General features: G+C 61.3%; 1 protein-coding gene across 3 annotated transcripts in view; it reads right to left on the reverse strand.

The window, feature by feature from the left end:
• UNKL (unk like zinc finger) overlaps window positions 1-19,415 on the reverse strand; it is a 37,899-nt gene that overhangs the window by 12,149 nt on the left and 6,335 nt on the right. Inside the window, exons 3-10 of one of the 3 annotated variants that reach the window (XM_030301630.1) lie at window positions 15,945-16,121; window positions 15,434-15,567; window positions 11,665-11,800; window positions 10,882-10,999; window positions 8,289-8,373; window positions 7,842-7,921; window positions 3,707-3,769; window positions 485-626 (exon numbers count right to left, since the gene is read on the reverse strand). In XM_030301630.1, coding sequence (XP_030157490.1) covers window positions 485-626; window positions 3,707-3,769; window positions 7,842-7,921; window positions 8,289-8,373; window positions 10,882-10,999; window positions 11,665-11,800; window positions 15,434-15,567; window positions 15,945-16,121 — 935 coding nt within the window. The remainder of the gene's footprint in view (window positions 1-484; window positions 627-3,706; window positions 3,770-7,841; window positions 7,922-8,288; window positions 8,374-10,881; window positions 11,000-11,664; window positions 11,801-15,433; window positions 15,568-15,944; window positions 16,122-19,415) is intronic. The other 2 variants (XM_030301632.1, XM_030301633.1) reach the window with 2 other exon arrangements.

Here is a 19,415-nt window from a genome sequence, read left to right on the forward strand (position 1 = left end):
GCCACGAGCAGAGCCCTTGCCGGGTCTCCCTTGGCCGGGACAGAAATGCAGGTTTGGGGGAGCTCAGCGACACAAGCGTCCGCAGGTGCAGCCGGACGTGGCCTGAGGGGCCGGGGGCCGGGTCTCCCCCCAGCTCCGTGCCCGCCCCTCTTCCCGGCTCTCAGGACAGCCCCTCCCCTCGTCGGTCCGCAAACCCTCTAGGACTCCCCGGGGCTAAGGGCCCCTCAGCCGTGCCGCTGCCCTCGGCTGCATCCCAAACCCCTCCCACCCTGGTCGTGGTGACCAGGGGCCACAGCCTCGGCCCAAGGGTCCTGGTCCCCTCTGCAGCCTGTGACTCCCAGGGACGTGGGGGGCGGGGGTTTCTAGGTCACGGGCAGCACAGCCAAGTGACAGGCGGCCGAAACACGCGTGCAGCGGGTCCTAAAAAGACACGACGTAAGCGCCAAGAAAAGCCGGGGAGCCGCGAGGGAAGTTTTAGACCTACCTGGGGCGGGCTCAGGCGGGTGGGTGCGGGGAGCCGAGGGCAGGGCGGCCGGGGAGGAGCTGCCAGAGCCGGTGCTGGACGCCACACTGGAACCCAGGCTGGGGGCGAGCGGATGAGCCCCTGTGGACACCGGCAGGTGGTTCTGTGCAAAGACACACGAGGTGAGCGGGCGTGCGCACACAACGGCCGCCGTGAGGGCGCAGTGACGGCGGACCCGGGGGAGAGCAGAAGGGCGCAGGGTCACGGACGGGACGGTTGTCCGGCTTCGATCCCCAAAGCAAAACAGAGGTCCGACTCTTCCAAACGTTCTAGGGGGGGCTGTAAAGGCCGAGTTGGTTGCAGTCAGCACGACAGCTGCAGTCAAGATTGGCTGGCTAATCAGGGACTGAACACATCCATCTAGAAAGTGTCTGATCCAAGGAGCTTTTCTGCAGAAATGGTTGCCAACAGCTGATCTAGGGCAGCAAAACACAATCCACCCAAAGGCCTGACCAGAGGGGAGCCTGGGGGGGCTCAGCGGGTTAAGCGTCCAACTCTTGATTTCAGTTCAGGTCACGATCTCCATACGTGGGATCCAGCTCCGTGTCAGGCTCCCCGAGCTGACAGCGTGGAGCCTGCTTGGGATTTTCTCTCCCCCCCCTCTCTCTCTCTGCCCCTCCCGGGCTGGCTCGCTCTCTCTCGAAATAAGCAAACATTAAAAAAGAGTTTATTAAAAAAAAAAAAAAGACGTAAGTAGGGAGCCCACACGGCCTCCAAAAGCAAAACCAGCCCTACGATCTCAGGTTTTTACCTCTCGGTACTCAGGCAATAGCCTGGGCGCCACACGTTATCCGAGTTGCGGAGAGCAGCCCAGAAGAGCCCAGAAGAGCCAGCCGGGTCTGGGCGGCACCTCACCGTCCCAAGCAAACGGCACAGAGCCGCAGGCCGGGGCTGCTCGACACACGGCAGCTGCGTCCGCAGCCCACCCGAGGTCTCTGTGACACCAGGGCCCAGAAGCCACACCAAAGGGAAGCGTGTGGCGTCTGGGTTTCGCTTCAAAATGCGCCAGCAGAAGTTCACTTCGGGGGGGCGAGCTCCACCACCACAAGGGGGGGAGGATTTCACTCGTTTGTCGGCTTAAGTGAAATTTTACCCACACATGAACATAGGTTTTGCGCGGGGAGCGGCAGGGAGAGAGGAACACACACAGCAAAGCTCCTCTGAGTGTTTCCCGGCCGGCTAGCCTCGCTCACGAGGGGCCCTCGGTGACCGACCCCGCGACGGCCGGTCACCGCGCGTATGAGGCTGTCGTAAAATTAACATGAACTGCATCAGTCCGGACGCCAAAGTCGCCAGCGCTCCCGGGGCTCGGGCCCAGGGGCAGACTGTCTCCTCAGCACGGGGAGGGGTGCCTCCCGCCCGCCCCAGCAGCCCCGGGCGAGGCGGGAAGGGTGGCAGCAACAAGGACGCTCCGAGACACCTCACAGCCAAGCCCAAACGCTGAGCCGGGGGCCCGAGGTGCCTGCTGTGACTTCACCCGCCCACAAAGTCATAGCGCAGGGACTGTGTCTCTCAAAGACGTCAGGGGACGCTTTATCCCGAAAACCGAGAATGACGCTCTCAAGGCTGGGGGGGCTGGGGCGTCCCCCGGCCGGGGCAGACTGGGGCCCACAGGCGAGGGAGGGGTCCCCAGAGGGCCGGCCTCCGGCCCCGAGGCCTTTCAAATGGAGGGTCCCAGGGGAACGCCGGGAGCCCCTCCGCTGGCCTTCCAGTCCTCCCACTGGGCACTCGAGGTCCCCGGAGCCCGGCTTTGGGTGGGACGGAGGGCGTCTCCGGGCGCAGGTGGGAGGGGACCTGTAGATGGGCCACGCGGGCTCCTCGGGCTGCCAGCACGTGAGGACGCGTCAGGCGGTGGCAGCACCACGTCCCGAGGCCCCCGTGCGTTGGCTCCGTGACCGCTAACGTTTCCTGCTTCGGATTCGCAACGAACGTCTTATCCACTTTACTCTCCAAAACGCTGCCAGATAACAGTTTACCCTCAACTCCCCTGCGGATCTCAAAGCTCCCGAGGCCACGAAGAATGTCGGGGTCACTCTGGAGAGTCCCGAGGGGGTGGCCTCAGGTGGGCGCCAAGCAAACCGGGGCAGAGAGGGACCGGGCGTGTCGCCCGCGTAGGAACGGAGAAGGAAGACGACAGGGGCCAGTGACAAGTGGCGATGTGCTGGGGCTGGGGGGGCCGGGGCCCCCGCTGCCCTCCCGCACCGCACCCCAGGCCTCCCAGAGGCTCAGACCCTCTTGTCTTACGGGGACGGGGACGGACGGCAGTGGTGGCCAGGACGAAAGCGTTGCTTAAAAGGGGGCAAGCGTGTCCGAAGAGCCTTCGGGAACTGCGCCACCGAACCGGGGTCGGGCTCAGGGAAGCCTCAGCTGAGGCCACGGCAGCCTCACCGGAGGGGACACGTGGAGGACACTCACGGCGGGAGCCTGTGATTACCTCAGGTGTGCACGTGTCCCCGAGCCGTGACGCGGGAGCAGGGAGTCTCTACAGCAGCCCCCAGAGACACTGGCCCAGATGCAGCTTGGATGAGGTCGTGGGCCGCCCTGTGTCCCCGGAAGCTCATTCCGCGGGGTCCTGACCCCCAAAACACCAGAGCGTGACCTGACCCAGAGACGGGGTCTTTACCAGGGAAATCAAGTTCACATGAGGCCGTCCTAATCAATGACCGGGGTCCTTATGAAAAGGGGGAAATGTGGAGACAGACCCAGACCCGGGGCCAGGGGGCTGGGGGGGTGCGAGCAGGACGAGACAGGGAGTCATCGGCTGCGTACAGGCCCAGGACAGAGGCAGCTCCCGCATAGCCTCGGAGGTGCCGACCCCACTGCCCCGACACGAGGACTCCCAGCTCTGGACGGTGAGTGGTTGGGGCTGCCCCATCCGCGGGGCTTTGTTAGGGCAGCCCCCCGACACACACAGACCACCACAGGCGGCTGCGAAGGGCGCCCCGTACTCCCCGTGGGGAAAACGTCAGGAGGTTTTGGTTTCGTTGTGTCCAAAGTACAACACAAACACGTTTTGAACGTTGAGACGAAAGACGTGTGGAATAGGCCAGTTTAAGAATTAAGTGAAAACATAATTACGTCCCGAACGGACAAGCACAGGGCTCTGGGTCAAGAGGGAACGTGCGAGAGTCCCAGCACACAGGGCGGCCCCGCTGCGGACAGCGGGAGCCCCCCGGGCGGTACCTGCTTGCTGTCCTGCTCAGCGGCCTTGTGGCTGCCCTCGGCAGGTGACTCTCTCCGCTTCGCCTACAACAGGAAAGCACCAGGGTTGGAAGAGAGCAGCACGGTTTACAAACAGACACCTCCGCTTCACGCACCGGAGAGAAAACGCTGAGCCCGGGGATCTCAGAGAACAGAAAAGGCGTTCAAGTTACCACCCTCTGTCCGTTCTCCCAAGTCTGTCTCTTACACCTGCACGCTGACCTCTAACCTCCGGGCCGGTCCGTGTGAAGGAGGGGGTGAGCTCTGTGCCCCCTGCGACCAGAGGTCGTGAGACCCGAGCCCGGAGAGCCGGGCAAGTCTTGGGGAGACCTATCCCGAAGCAAAGGATTATTCTACCTATAATGCTGAAAGCGGGGTGTCACCTGGCCCTTGAGAAGGCACCCCCTCGCCTCTCCCGCACCGGGAAGAGGACGACCCTCAGCCACCAGACGCTCCCGACTACGTCCACGTAACCCTGATCCGACATCGCTTTCCCCCACACATTTACCGTCCCACAATTTACCTCCCCAGGAGCAGAAACTCCTTTTGTGTGGCCCCTTCTCCACGATCTACCGCTCTTTGTTAAAGGATATATGAGCCGCCAGGTCTGCTTAGACCCAAAGGGGTCTTTACTTCCTCACCACCAAACCTTCTGTACGGATAAGCAATAAGGCTTCTGTCCCGTTTATCTTTTATCAGTTTAATTTGCAGAGGCCCCGTACCGAACGTGAAAGGGTAGAGGGAAACATTTGTCCCTCTCCGACACATACAGAAATCTTGACTGACAAGCCACCTGCCAGGAAAACCGGGCCCAATGATGGCTTTGCTCACAGAGCTCAGGACCAGGGCTCCCCCAGGTCAAACATCAACACAAAGGCCGCAGACCCAGATGTCCTTCAGATCAAAGGACAAAATCAGATTCTGATTTTTATGACTACTTTTACAGTAAGTTAACTTGTAGTGGTATTTCAGGTCCTTCTGGCCTTTCTTCCTTTATTTTTTGGTTTCTGGATTTGCAGAAGGACCCAGAGTGATCACCAGGGGCAGAGGAAGAAAAGGTGTCCACGCAGGCCCTGCCCGGGGCCCCTTCCTCCTACGCAGTACTTGGCCTCGGGCTCAACCCGGAGGTCGTGCTGGTATTTCGGAGTTCCCTGTATCTCTGTTGTCCAGAGTGACCCCACCTGCAGGGTGGGGTGAGGGCCTCCGAAGTCACTGACCACAGACCTGAACATACCTCCAGGCCAAGCACGCGTTTCCTGAAGCTGTTCTGTTTGCCTTTGCAACCCAGGGCTCCCTGTGGGGACCTCGCCCCTTCGTCCAGGCCCCTCTCCGGCCACCCCTGCCCCAGGCTCCCTGCTGCTGGGCCACACCCTCTGCCTGGGGTCAGCTCCTGAAGATGGCCCCGCTTCAGCAACCTCCACCCCACCCTGTCACCTGTGCCTCTGACCCACTGGCTCCGAATCATGATTCCCACCACTCTCTCCTCAGGTTTGGCCGATTTCTAGAACCGCTCCCAGGGCTCAGGGAAGCACTTACGTTTACCGGATTATTACATAATATACTAAACACTACAGACGTTCAGATAGAGACATGTCAGGTGAGGTCTGCGAGGGCCCCGAGTGCGGGCGCTACCGTCCCTGTGCAGCTGGGGGCCTCCACCCGCCAGCATGGAGATGTCGCCAGTGCGGACGCTCTCCACACCGCACACTTCAGCGATTTTCATGGGGCTCACCCCCTTAATTCCACCTGCAGCCCCTTCCTGCCCCAGATCATGTCGGGTGGTGCAGAAAGTCCCAAGCTTCTAACCATGGCTTGGCCTTTCCGGTGACCAGCCCGCATCCTGGAGCTACGAGGAGCCCACCCAGAGTCACCTCTGCAAAACAAAAGAGGGTTTTGGTGGCTTTTTTTAATCTTTTTTTTTTTTTTAAGTTTATTTATTTTGAGAGAGAGCACGCAAGCAGGGAAGGGCAGAGAGAGAGAGGGAGAGAGAGAATCCTAAGCAGGCTCCACCATGTCGGCACAGAGCCCGAAGCGGCGCTTGAACCCACCAATCGTGAGATCGTGACCTGAGCACGCCAGGCACCCCGAAACACAAGGTATTTTTATCCCCTTGGGAAGTTACAAGGGTTTCAGGAGCTCTGGGTCAGGAACTGGGATCAGAGAGCGATATACGTGTTTTCGGTTGTCTTGCGACGTGACCCCGTTGAGGAACACGGCATACCGCGTGCTCTCCACGCTGCTCTCGTCTCCACCCGCGGGGAACCCCCTGCAGCCTGGCACCCGCCACCCATCGTGTCCTAGCAGGTTGACTTATTCCCCCATCCCTCTTTTTTAGGGAGGCCCCGTGCTGGGCGTGAGCCACGGGGCTTGAACTCACCACCCTGAGATCAAGACCAGAGCTGAGATCAAGAGTCAGATGGTTAAGTGACTGAGCCACCCAGGTGCCCTTAGCAAGTAGGGTTTTTAAACTGCAAAATAATTAAAAGAACATAAAAGACCCCCTCACTAGACCACGCCCGCAGGGGTGGGCACTGTTCTTGTGCCATCCAAGGCACAGGGTCACCCACCGCACCCGGGCTGTTGCCTCCGAGGCACAACCCCCGCCCCCCGAGGCTCCATTCACCCTAGGCCCTCAGGGGGGGCAAGCCGGTGGCCCTGTGCCCACCACCTAAGCCCATGACTGGCATGGTCCACTGGGAGCCACTAAGATGGGGGGGGAAGGGGGAAGAGCTTCCTGCCACGCCCAGCGCCCGGCTATGCTCCTGGGGGTCCGGAGCTCTGCTCTGCTCGGTTCCCCCAGAGGACGCCAGCTGGGCTTGCAGAGGGACAAAGGCCCAGCGTGGGTGTGAAGGGGCAGCCCGGTCCTCCTTGTGGACGGGCCCGTGACAAGGCTGCAGGGTGAGGGGAGCCCATCTGCCGTCAGCACCGGGGCGAGGAGGGGTCACGCCACACCCTGCAGGGCTGCAGCGGGAGAGCTGTCTGTCTGGTCTTCGGGCTCCATGGTCTCGGGATCAGATCGAAGCCCCGCGTGCCGGGGCGTGGGGGGACACTGGGTGCTGACCCACTGGGAACGCAGGATGGCCGTGTCGCCGCCTGGCACGGAGATGCCAGAGACACGGAACAGACCGCGATCTGGCAGATCACTGCCCGGCTCCTTGTAAGTAAATTCCACCCAGGTTTTCCTCAACTTTCCTGTTTTCCTCTTTTCTAAAAAAAGCACAAAGTGGGGGCAGGAGCGCTGCGGGGCTCAGTAGGTTGAGCGCCTGACCCTTGATGTCAGCTCAGGTCACAATCTCGCGGTTTGTGGGTTCGAGCCCCGTGTCCGGCTCTGCGCTGACAGCAGGGAGCCCACTTGGGATGGTCTCTCCCTCCGTGCCCTTCCCTGCCCATGTGCACGGTCGCTCTTTCTCTCTCTCAATAAATAAGTTAATTAAACAAAAATATACCCAAATGAAAAGTTAAAAAAGCAAAAGCCCAAAGTGGGAAGAAAGGCGGGTGGGGAAACGCCTGAGGCTCCAGTCTCCTCGCCGAGGGGCCGCTTTCTCAGCAGATCCGACACGCAGATGCAAACACCCTCCCGTCACCCTTTCGAAAGCTCAGAGCGAGAGCAGACGGGGAGCCCGCTACGACGCCAGGGTGAAGGGCAGGGCATGAGGCCTGAGGCCCCCCCCGTGTCCTCCACCGCGCAGACATGAAGTCCAACCAGGTCAGGACCATCCTCTCCCCGAGGTGCCCCCCACATCTCTCAATGCCTGAGAGGCCAGACCTGCAGGGCCAGACCCAGGACCCAGAGCCCCGGCCGCCGTCGGGGGCCTGCCCAGCCCGGATGCCCCCCTTGGCGCCACGGCCACCCACCTGCGAGGAGACCCACCCGGACAGAGGGCCCCTTCTCCACGCTCGCTGGAGACCACGTTTTATGTGCTGCCGACATGTCTGGGGGCAGCCGGCCCAGGCCAGAGCTCAGCTGGGCTGTCCCAGGCTTCTAGAAGGAGGCGCCCCCCCCCCCCAGGCAGACCGTGCAGCCGAGTCACCCAGAGACCACACCCATCCGTGTCCCCAGCCATTCACAAAACCACACGGCACCCTCGACACCCTCCCCAGGACGCCGTCCACTTACGTGCACGGGCTGGCCGCTGCTGGCCGCGGAGCTGCGGGCGGGCGCGGGGCAGCCCCAGCCGTTGGCCGTTCCGAGGCTCTCTGTCAACAGAGGGAGGTGGCGCGCCATGAGCGACTGCTGGCTGCAAACAGAGCTGCGTGCAGGGCGACCTGGGGTCCAGGGGTCCCCAGACCGGGGAGGGGGGCCTGGGGAGGCCGCTCGCCCCGCGCGACAGGGGACGGCGGCCACAGCGCCACCGAAAGACGTGCGAGTCCAGCAGGGACTGGCCGCCCTCCCCAGGAGGGCCAGCCGGAGTTGGTGTCTGCCCCCAGGGAACCGCAGGGCCGGCCACAAGGTAGGGAGGTCTCTGGGCGGGGGGCGGCCTGAAGTGACCCTGAAAGGCATGCGGGGTGCTCCCGGCCCCCCTCCTGCTCCAGGCGCGTGGGCAGTCTGGCGTCACACACTTACTCTCCACGTGTGCGAAGGCGCAGAAGGGGCCCCGGGGGCAGTAACCGGTTTGGCGCATGTCGTTGCACTTTGTAGACTTGTAGATCTGGGCGGCAAAGAGAAAATAAAGCAAATAAAATCTACCAGTAAAACAAAGGGGCTGGGTTGGGAACGGGTTTCCACGGGAAGCCCAGAGGACCCAGCTCCAAACCACAACGCGTCTCCTGAGAAGGCGGTGTGGATGTGACCCCTGCCCTGTATGCCGTGGCCCCAGAATCCCCCGCTCTCCGCAGAGCAGGCCTGACTGTCCTTGAAATAACACACAGGGGTGCGTGGATGGCCCAGTCGGTTGGGCTCAGGTCAGGATCTAAGGGTTTGCGAGATCCAGCCGTGCATCGCTTCCAGCTCTGCGATAAAAGCACACAACCTGCTCGGATTCTCTCTCAAAATGAGTAAATAAACTTACAAAAAAAAAAAAAAAAAAAAAAAAAAGGAAATGTCACACAAAGTCAATTTCACCACTTGGCATTTTCTGAAAGAGATGCTCAATTCAGTGCTCCCGGTATACAGCAGGTGCTCAACAAATGCCTGTGTCACGACCACATGCATGAGCTGCATGGTCAGCCCCGATTCCCTTCACTAGGGTCAAAGATACTCTCACGACGCCAGCAACACTCGGTTCTGGCCCTACAGCACACCAAGCGGGACAGGCCCCAGGGCGCTCCTGCCAGACCCCAAATCCGCACCCTCCGGAAGCCTTCCCCAGCCAGTGGCCTTCCTTCCCCCACAAAGGCCACGTACTCTCCTCGGTCTTCACTCACCCGCTAAGTGCCTGCGCTGAGATTTTAACGCCTACCGACAGAAGCAATTTCAGAGGGGCTCCAACTCGGGGCCTATGACATCAGGAGGCTGGCATTTTACGTGAATTTTAAAGCACAGAACCTCTGACAAGAACAGAAGCCCCAGAAAGGAAAGAGGAGAGCAGATGCGGGGGCCCCTTCCGGAAGCCCAGGGCCTCCCTGGGCACGGCGCTGGGGAACGGTAAGGGTTCCGAGTACCCGAGGAGCCGCAGGGGTGAGTGGGGACGGAGTGCCCTCGGGGCCACGGAGCCGCAGTGGAGGCGGCACCCTTTACCACATTTCTGAGTTTTAGAAACAGAATGAATGAGTCAGTAGCCAATGAGTCAGCAAAGGAAGCAGAAGACAAAAATCCCGAGTCGAGAGGGGCAATCAATCGTAGGGCCTGAGACACAGGCAGGCGGCAGAGGCCAGGCTCGGAGTTCACGACCCAGCCCAGGCGGGCCACGCCCAGCGCCCATCAGGTGGCACCAGGGGCAGCCATGGGCCAGAACAGGGCGCCTCCTGCTCCCGACAGGCCCGCATGGCCCATCCCCCGCCCGGGCACTGACCCCTCCCTTATTCCTGCTCTCTGCCTCGACCGCTCCATCCCTGCCCCCTGCGGGCCCCTCGAGGCACCCCTCCTGCAAGCGAGCCGCACATCCCACCCTCCTGGACTGCCCCCCACCCATCCTGGTCCCCACACTCTCAAAACCCTGAAGAGGGTTGGTTTGCTGTGGTTTTTTTAGTGTTTATTTTTGAGAGAAAGACCCAGCACGAGCAGGGGAGGGGCAGAGAGAGAAGAGGGGAAAGAGAGAATCCCAAGCAGGCTCCATGCTGTCAGCACAGAGCCCGATGCGGGGCTCAAACTCATGAAATCATGAGATCCAGACCTGAGCTGAAACCAAGAGTCAGATACTTAACCAACTGAGCCGCCCAAGTGTCCCTGCTAATCAGTAATCTTTTTTTTTTTTTTTTAATGTTTATTCATTTTTTGAGAGAGAGACACATAGCAGGAGCAGGGGAGGGGCAGGGAGAGAGGGACACACAAAATCGGAAGCAGGCTCCAGGCTCCGAACTGTCAGCACAGAGCCCGACGCGGGGCTCGAACTCACGAAGCATGAGATCATGACCTGAGCCCAAGTCGGAGGCTCAACCGACTGAGCCACCCAGGAGCCCCTTGCCGGTCTGTTTTCACCACAAACCCAAGCGTGTTCTGGTTAGCTCTGCGAACTTCAACAGTCCGTGCCCTGCCGGTGCCAAAGGAAGGTCCGGCCTTGACCGGCTCCCGGAGGGCGGGGTGTCCTGCCTGGTAAGTGTCTCTGTTTACCTGCTCTGAGGCCACCCCGGATAGTCACAACGTGATTTCTGGTAGGGGCTCTGGGCCCGGTCGTGTGGGCTCAGCCTCTGGGGGGACTGGAGATGGAGGTCAGCACGTCTATGTGACCCCTAGTGAAAACCCCAGACACCGAGTCCGACACGCCTGTCCACAGACACGGTCCACGTGACTCCCTGCAGGATAGCCCTGGAAGCTCAGGCCCGGTGGGTCGGGGACCCAGCCCCGGGAGGGACCCCCCCCCCCGCCCCGCCCCGCCCCTGGCTGACCTCAGCCCCTATCCTGTCACCAACGAATCACGGCTGTGGGCACAACAGCGCTGCTGGGATCCGCGAATCCTCCCGGCGAATCGCAGGACCAGAGGGTGGTCCCAGGGACCCGGAGTCAAAGGGGGGAGACCTCCCCCTACCCCGGGCTGTGCGCCGACACGGGTGCCTCGTACCTCCGGGTGAAACTGCTGCTCTGCGCGGGAATGGCAGTACTGACAGCTGTCCCCACTGTCACACCTCGCGGGCTCACCCCACTCGTCACCGTGCTTCACGCTGGGACACGGCGTGGACCTGGGGGGACGGGGGGGGCGTCAGTGTGCCCAGCCGCTATTGGCACGCGGGTGGGCGCACACAACCCCTGGGAGCGGGCCTCAGAGTGAGGGTTGCCTGAAGCCAGACGGGGCTCGGCCGGCTCCGCGGCGGGTGCGGCTCAAAGGCACCCGGGTGGCGTGCCATGCGAGCGATGGACAGACAGCGGGCGCCCTCCCTCCTTCCCTCCGGAGCTGGGTCCCACACCGAGTCCCAAACGAGTGATCCCACAGCAGGAAAACCCAGCCCTGATGCTCATTTTTCACGTGCTGTCGGACAGCCTTATCAAAATCTCTTTGGGCTCCCGGAAAAAACGAGCCGCCGTGGGGAGTGAGGTTTTATTATTTTTCGGCACATTCTCCGTCCCTTCCATCTACGCGAATTCATCTTATCCTCTCAGGCTGCGCTCTGGTGACTACCACTGGCAGGATGCGCAGGGGCGGCTCTCGGCCCCCGGGCCCTGAAACCGCGGAGACGGAAGGAAGGAAGCACGACCGTCGCTGACCCGAGCGCGGCCGCGTCTAGCCTTTTGTGCACGCGCACGGGAGGCGGCAGAGCCCGGCGCGCGTACACGCGGCAGAACGCTGGCTCGCGGGGGGAGGGGGGTGGGAGGCAGGTCCACACTGCCGCGCGCCGCAGGGGCTCACCTGTACTGGAACCTTCGCGGGCTCCGCCGCCGGTCCCTGCTGTTGTGGTAGTGCGGACACGCATAGCCCTGGCGACACAGACGCGGTGGCTTCGGACACGGCTCTGTCTTATAGCTGCCCAGCACGAAACTGGCGTCTGAAAACACAGGGGTCCACATGGGAGCACGTGCACGTGTGCTCAGCGGGCCAAAGGACACGGCGTGTCCACCCCACCGCCACGATCGGGAGCGAGACGCTGACACCCGCCACAACCTGGACGAGCCTGCAGAACCGTGACGCTCGGTGAGAGGCCAGACCCGGAAGTCCACCTGTCGCGTGACTCGACTACAGGAGCCGTGGGATGGGGCAGATCCCGGACGGGAAGGACACGGGTGCTGCCAGGGGTTGACGGCGGGGGCTCATGACAGGGTTCTAAACTAGCTCACCTGACGGCCAAACAACCCCTGAAACGCACACTTTAAAACGATGCATTTTAACCCTCATATCAACAGTGGATTTGGGGTGATAAGGACCTGTGATGCCGGCTGATGTGCAGGGACAAATGTCCCGCTGTGGTGGGGACAGTGCACACACGGAGTCACAGGGCATATGAGAATGCCATCTTTTCCTATCAGTGGAATCCCAAATTGCTCTAAAAATAGATGTTCAATTTTATTTAAAAAAAAATTTTTAATGTTTATTTTTGAGAGAGAAACAGAGCGTGAGCAGGGAAGGGGCAGAGAGAGAGGGAGACACAGAATCCGAAGCAGCTCCAGGCTCTGAGCTGTCAGCACAGAGCCCCACGCGGGCCTCGAACCCACGAACAGTGAGATCATGACCAGAGCTGAAGTCAGACACTTAAGTGACTGAGCCCAGCTGCCGGTGCCCCTTGTATATCGTTTAAGTAGTTAATTTCACGTTTTCTGAATTTCATCTGAGAGCAAAAACAAACAAAAAGCCACCTGGGGTCATTTGAAAGCAAGAACTGATGAGAGAAAACCCTAAAACTCATATCCACTGGCAGCCTGGTTCATGATCGACACGGCACCTGCAGGCGCTACTGTTCCCGCTGCCGTTCCCAGCAGGGCTGAGCTTCACGCTAAGGGATGGGAGAGCGGCAGGGGGAGGGGAGGGGCGGGCCCCAGCACCCAAGACAACGCGACCCGACCCTCAGGAAATGTCTGCAGGTCGAAGTTTAACGTCACCGCGTTGTCCAGCCACACCACATACAGTTTCTAACTCATTAAATGACACACAGAGGGACACACAAAGAACAAAAAGGGTCCGAGAAACAAAAAAGCCCGTTTTAAGAAAACAAATTAGGGATGCCTGGGTGGCTCAGTCAGTTGAGCAGCCAACTCTTGGTTTCAGCTCGGGTCACGATCTCGAGGTTCGGGAGTTCAAGCCCCACATGGGGCTCTGTGTTGACAGTGCACAGCCTGCTTGGGATTCTCTTTTTCCCTTTCTCTGCCCCTCCCCTGTTCTCTCTCGCTCAAAATAAATCAACTTTATATTAAAAAAGGAAAACAGGGGCGCCTGGGTGGCACAGTCGGTTAAGCGTCCGACTTCAGCCAGGTCACGATCTCGCGGTCCGTGGGTCCGAGCCCCGCGTCAGGCTCTGGGCTGATGGCTCAGAGCCTGGAGCCTGTTTCCGATTCTGTGTCTCCCTCTCTCTCTCTGCCCCTCCCCCGTTCATGCTCTGTCTCTCTCTGTCCCAAAAATAGATAAATGTTGAAAAAAAAAATTTAAAAATAAAAATAAAAAAGGAAAACAGAACCTAGAACATTTATTCACAAGTGCGGAGTGAGTGCCTCGTACAGATACAGTCCGACACAACCGAGAGATGATGACGTGAGGCAAACTCGGATGCGTGACCGACTGAACCACCCGGGCGCCCCCAGCCATGGGACATTCTGAAAACGGCAAAACCACGGCAACCAACAGTAGTGTAAAGGATCAGTGGTGGCCAGGGGCCAGGCCGAGAGCAGACCTTGACACGGCTTTGGCCAAGCCCAGAGCGTGAGCCCTAATGGAAACTGTGGACGTTAGTGAACGTGTCCGTGTCGGTTCCTTGCCTGTAACAAAGTGTCACGTCGGGGCAAGGCGTTCACGAGGGGGAGGTGGGAGGGGGTACATAGGACCCTGTACCACGCGCGACACCTCTGGACGTCTAAAAAGCAACAAATAAAATCTGCTAGTGAAAAGCCGAACCGCCACATAGAGATGGAAAACGAAGGCGTGGAAACAACAGTCTGGAGCAGCGCATCGGACCGCGAGTGTTGGCGCCACGGGCTCCGTCTGAAACGCTCAGTAACCGAAGCCAGAGCGCCTAACTGGACCTTCCTCACACGGACCCGGGTGCAGGAGCTGAGGGCCGCCCCCAGGGCGAAGCCACAGGCCTCACCGCCGCCTCCCTGCTCTCCCTCCTCAAGCCCAGCCTGGCTGGCGGCGTGCCCCCGCCACGAACCGGAGCTCACACAGGCGGAAGCGGGCATCCCAGACGGGGAGATGACAGGCTGGAATGTGGGAGACGGGGGGTTCTCACGGGCGTTTTCCGGAAAGACAGAGCCCCCGGCCAAAGCACGTGTCCTCAGGTGCTGGAAGCCGGAAGCTGCGGGCACACAGCTCCCGCGGAGGTGGCCCTTCCCCAAGCAGTGACACCACCACAGGCGGATGAGCGCGCAGCACCAGTGGGCGCCCCGAAACACAGAGGGGACCCTGGGGCACTCTTCACGCGGCCCAGCCAAGAGGCCAGCCGGCAGGTGCCATCGTGGGGTGGGGGCCGGGCACTTGGTCTCAAGGAGGGGTTGGTGGTGGGGGTGGGGGGGGACAGTAGAGATGGGAGGAGAATCTGGATCAGCCTCGCATGACCTCTGCTGACTGACCCAGTACCCCGGGCCCTAGCGTGGACTTCCCGAGAGCAGGCAAAGACATTTGCAAGGAGAAAATTTGTTGCTCAGTAACGACGGCCTGAAAGCACTGTTTACACAGGTGCTGTCAGCCGAGCAAGTCCAAGGAGCCCCATCAAGACTTAGAGGGCTTTTCTTAAAACCGCACCGCCCTTATCAGCTACCCGGAACAGACAAACACACAGAGAGAAGGCAAACTAGTGAGGGCCGGGGCAGGGGGGTGCTGCTTAACGGGGACAGGGTTCCGTGCACGTTACAGAAACGTTCCAAATTAGTGCTGATGCTTGCACGACGCCGTGAGTGTACCAAACGACACAAACTGTTCACTTGAAAACAGCCGAAACAGTAAATTAACTACGTTACGGGCACTTACAATAACACCCCCCCAAATTTCACCGCCCACGGCCATCGCTTGTGAAGCCTGCGAGGAGCGCGGGTCCCGCAGCTCCGAGGGACGCATCCAGGAGCTGCAGGGACTGAGCCGAGGGCCCCGGGAGACCCGCAGGGCAGGGCCAAGGCGGAAGCACGGACGTCCCAAGAGCAGGTGTGCGGTGAACATCAACCCAGCTCTGGGACGGGGCGCCCGGAAGGAGCCGTGCCTGCCACATACTCCCCTCCCCAGGCGGCAGCCGCTGGCTGACCTCGGCAAGAAGACGCCAGGGTAAACATCCGGAGCAACCGTGGGGCCTGGACGCCGGGGCTCAGATCCCACTCAGCCACCACTACCTGAGGCATTGGGGGTGATATACTCCGCCGGAGACTCAGTTTCCCCATGTGGTCTACAAACGAAGGCGGCGAGGTCCACCATGTGCTCACTTTACAGATGGAGAGGACCTCCCCCCCACCCCCACCCCCTCCCTCCATGGTGGCCTCAGGGTTACCTTGCCACCGGGGGTCCTCGCCCAGGATCTTCTCGATCATGGCCTGGCTGGCCAAGGCCCCGGGCTGCAAATCAGGGACGCCGTCCCCAGCACAAAGCTGGCCGCTTTGCAAGGATTCCTGGGCCTGCAGCTCCCTGCGAGCAAACGTCACACTGGTTACAGCGCTGCCTCGCGTCTGTCCCAAGCCCTCCCGCAAGGTGACGGAATCATTCGGTGCTGTTGCTCTGCGGAGCAACCTAGAAGGTTCGGGACGGGCGGCCCTCGGGCACAGCCCCGTCCTGGGACGAATCCAACACCTTCAGAGCCGAGACGCGTTTAGTGAGGACTCGTCTGTCCCCCCCCCCGGGGGGGTCCCACAGGTGCACGAGCTCAGCCTCGTGAACTCCCACGGGCACACGGGGCAGCGGGAAGGAAACCTTCTCGTCAGAGTCAAAGCCAGAGCGAGAGCCGCTCAGGCCAGCATCCCGGAGAGGTGAGCTGGCCGGCCGCCCCGCGCGGACGCCCCACACACCTGATGTCACACACGGGCGGCCGCAGGTCCAGCGGGCCGTGCGCAAAGGCGCAGTGCAGCCCGTTCTTGACGCAGTGGCCACGGGCGTCCGTCTCGTGGATGCACGTCCCGGTCTTGTAGTAGCGCAGGTGGTACTTGCGCTCCGTGTCCCCGGTCGTCCGGTGCAGGTACGGGCACCTGGGAAGCAGAGGGGCAGACACAGGCCATCTGAGGCCTCGGGGACACCAGCGCGGACCCGCCCCACTCCTCGTCGGCACCTGGCCAACGCCCTGCTCTCGCGGTCTCCCTGCACACACTTATCTGTTCCGATCGCAGGCCTGAGGTCCTGGGCGGAGCACCTGTCCCCTGGACCCGTCCCCCAGACACTCAGATGCCCCACAGATCCCGCAACTACATCTGGTGGAAAAACACAGAACCAAATTTCCCTGGAACTCATCCTGCATCATTTTCTGATTATGGAAAAATGAAGTCCGTGCCCGGGATGCGGCAGCGCCCCTCATTTTTCCCGACGAGCATTATCCGAGGAGGACTTGTGGTCACTCCCATCCATCCAGGTGCTTCAGGGGACCCCTCGAGGGAAGGAGCCTGGGGAGAAACCCGGACGCGGCGGGAGGAAGAGGCTGGTGGGAGCCGGCCAGGAGAGCGGGGGATGGGCGGGTGGCGGGCGGTACCACGTGCCCCAGATGGAGGGGGGCGGGCCGTGCCACTTGCAGGTGCCAAGCCACACGCTCCCAGGGAGAGTCCCCCTGGGGTCCCCAGGCAGCAGGGGGCCGGCTCCACACGTGAAGCTGGGCACTGAGCCCACATGGAGGTCAGCCCCTCTAGACGAGAGGCACAGAAGGGGGGAGGAATACTGAAAAGAGCCTGAGCCGGGGACACCTGGGTGGCTCAGTCTTAAGTGTCTGGCACTTGGCTCCAGCTCAGGTCACAATCTCACCGTTCCTGAGCTCAAGCCCCACCTCGGACTCTGGTGTCAGTGGAGAGTCTGCTTCAGATCCTCTGTCTCCCTCTCTCTCTCCGCCCCTCCCTGCTCTGTCTCAAAAATAAACGTTAAAAAAAAAAAGACTAGTTTTAAAATAAACTTGAAAAAAAAAACAAAAACGCACAGAGCCTGAGCCAGCAACTCCCCGTGAGCCGCCTGAGGGGTGAGGCAGGGGCCCGGTGTCCCCTTCCAGAGGGGACGGTTGAGGAGGACCGCGTCAGGGCCCGGCAAACCGTGGACCCGGCTGGATGGCTCCCCACACACGAAGCAGGGACAAAACCCGGAAGTAAGGCACTGGGGGGCCACTCACTCTCAACCCCTCTCTCGCCTTCAGACAGCGCACCCCAGAGCTCCCTGAGCACCTGGGGTGTGCAGGGCATGAGGGGAGAGGGCGCTGTGGCCGCGAGGCCGGGTCCCTGGGAACCAACGAAGCAAAAGCCAAAGGAGAAGCCAGCTCGGGGTCCGGCGCTTCCGCTGCCAGGTGCGCGCCCCAGAAACGCTGCGAGACCCCGCTGTGGTCCGGGGGAGCGTTCTCTGCACCCGGGTCACAGCACGTGACCCACAAGAGCTGAAAGCTGCGAACGACCCCAGCGCCCATCAGATGACGCGTGGGGGAGCGACACGGAGCCCGTGCGGACCAGGACGCTCCTCGGCCTCGAAGGGAACAGAACTCGGACACGCTGGACAGCGCGGATAAACCGTGAGGACGCTGCGCTCAGCGAGAGAAGCCACACGCAAAGCCCACGTGCTGTGTGATTCCACTCTACGAGGTCCCACGACTCAGAGTCACGTCCCCGGGAGGTGGGGAGTGGATGCGAGGGGCGTCAGTGCTGAGCGGGGACAGAGCTTCAGGTTGGGACGAAGAAAAGGACTGGGGAACAGGCAGCGGGGACGGTTATATACGACACTATGGGAGTCGTCCGTGTCGCTAAACCGCGCACTGAAAATGGTTACGTCCGTTTTCCTACGTTACAAATGTTCTATCGTAGTCGTAAACAGAGCCCGCTGGAGACGGAAGAGAGAGATGTTACGTATCTGTACAGGCAAGCATGCGTCACGTCTGGCCCTCTGCGGGATTTTCACAGGCGGACACGGCGACGTCACAGCACGCATGCCGGGAGGACAGAGCGCGGCCAGCGCCCCGGGGCCCCTCAGACAGGCCCGCGGTGAGGACACGCACTCCCTCGGCGACGGCAGAAACTGGCAACGGGGCAGATGTGCCACAGGGCACGAAGGCCCCGACGAAGCCTTCCACGGAACGCCACCCGTCGCAGACAATCCCCGCACGCCCCTGAGACACGGGCGAGGTGGCAAACGGACAAGATGACCTGGTGGCACTTTTTGAAAACAAGCATGGCCACGCCCCTAGACACACACCTGGAAAAGGAGACAGGACGCACGGCCCACGAGCCAGAGCGAGGACGGCGGGCGGAGCGGCCACAGCGAGGACTGGGCAGCCGCCCGGCGCCCCTCTTTATGCAGCCGTGCCCCCCGCCGGCCGGCGCGCACATCGCCCAGGCCCGGGACGGGTCTCCGGGTACCTGGGGCGTGGAAGCTGTCACGGGGAGCCCGCGACTAGAGATGAAGGCCGCTCAGCGACAACACGGCCCCAGGGAGGGGGGCGCTGGGCCCGCCCGACTGCCCCGTGTCACATCGCAGCCCTCGCTCATTCCCTAGCGGCCCCTCAGCTCGGCACTAAGCATCGTCTCCTCTCTGGTGCCATCGCCAAGGCCACCAGGGCACGGCCGGGGCCCCTGCCCGGCCCTGAGCAGCCTCGACTATTTCACTCGGGGCAGGACCCCGAGATACTGGAGGGCTCTTAACGACACACAGTGGCTCCGCGTGTAGAAGGTCCAGGCGGTCAGGACTTCAGAGACAACATAGTGGCAAAGCCAGAAAACCCTCCTTTGGGCGGGAAAGACTCAGGGCTCCGCCCAAAAACGCAGGCAGATTCTTCCCGCAGGAGTCCGCTAATCCACCCACCCCTCCCCCTGGGCCACTGCCAGCCCACCGCACCCGTGATGTGCCCCACGGTGACCGGACTCAGGTGGGGGCCTTGGTTCTCAAGCTACCTGCCACAGTTAGGGACCCAAACCGTGTAATTAAAACAGGGCTCCAGGCGCACCTGGGCGTCTCACAGGTTGAGTGTCCAACTCTTGATCTAGGCTCAGGTCATGATCCCAGGGTCGTGGGCTCGAGCCCCGTGTCAGGCTCCGCACCGAGTGTGGAGCCTGCCTGGTATTCTCCCTCTCTCTCTGCCCCTCTCCCCTGCTCATGTGCACACATGTGCGCACTCTGGCTCGCTCTAAAAGAAAACCCAGCAGATCTCCATCGATGCCATGATGGAACAGCACAAGCCGGACGAGGGCACAGTCACGATGCTCTGGAAGCCACGCGCCAGGATGCAGGGAGGACGAGACCAGGGGTTCACGGCCGCCCCTCCGTGTCCAGCAGCCTGTCCCCCTCCCTCTGGCAGCTCTTGCCTGAAA

Source organism: Lynx canadensis, chromosome E3 (genome assembly GCF_007474595.2).
Source record: "Lynx canadensis isolate LIC74 chromosome E3, mLynCan4.pri.v2, whole genome shotgun sequence".
Classification (NCBI taxonomy): domain Eukaryota; kingdom Metazoa; phylum Chordata; class Mammalia; order Carnivora; family Felidae; genus Lynx; species Lynx canadensis.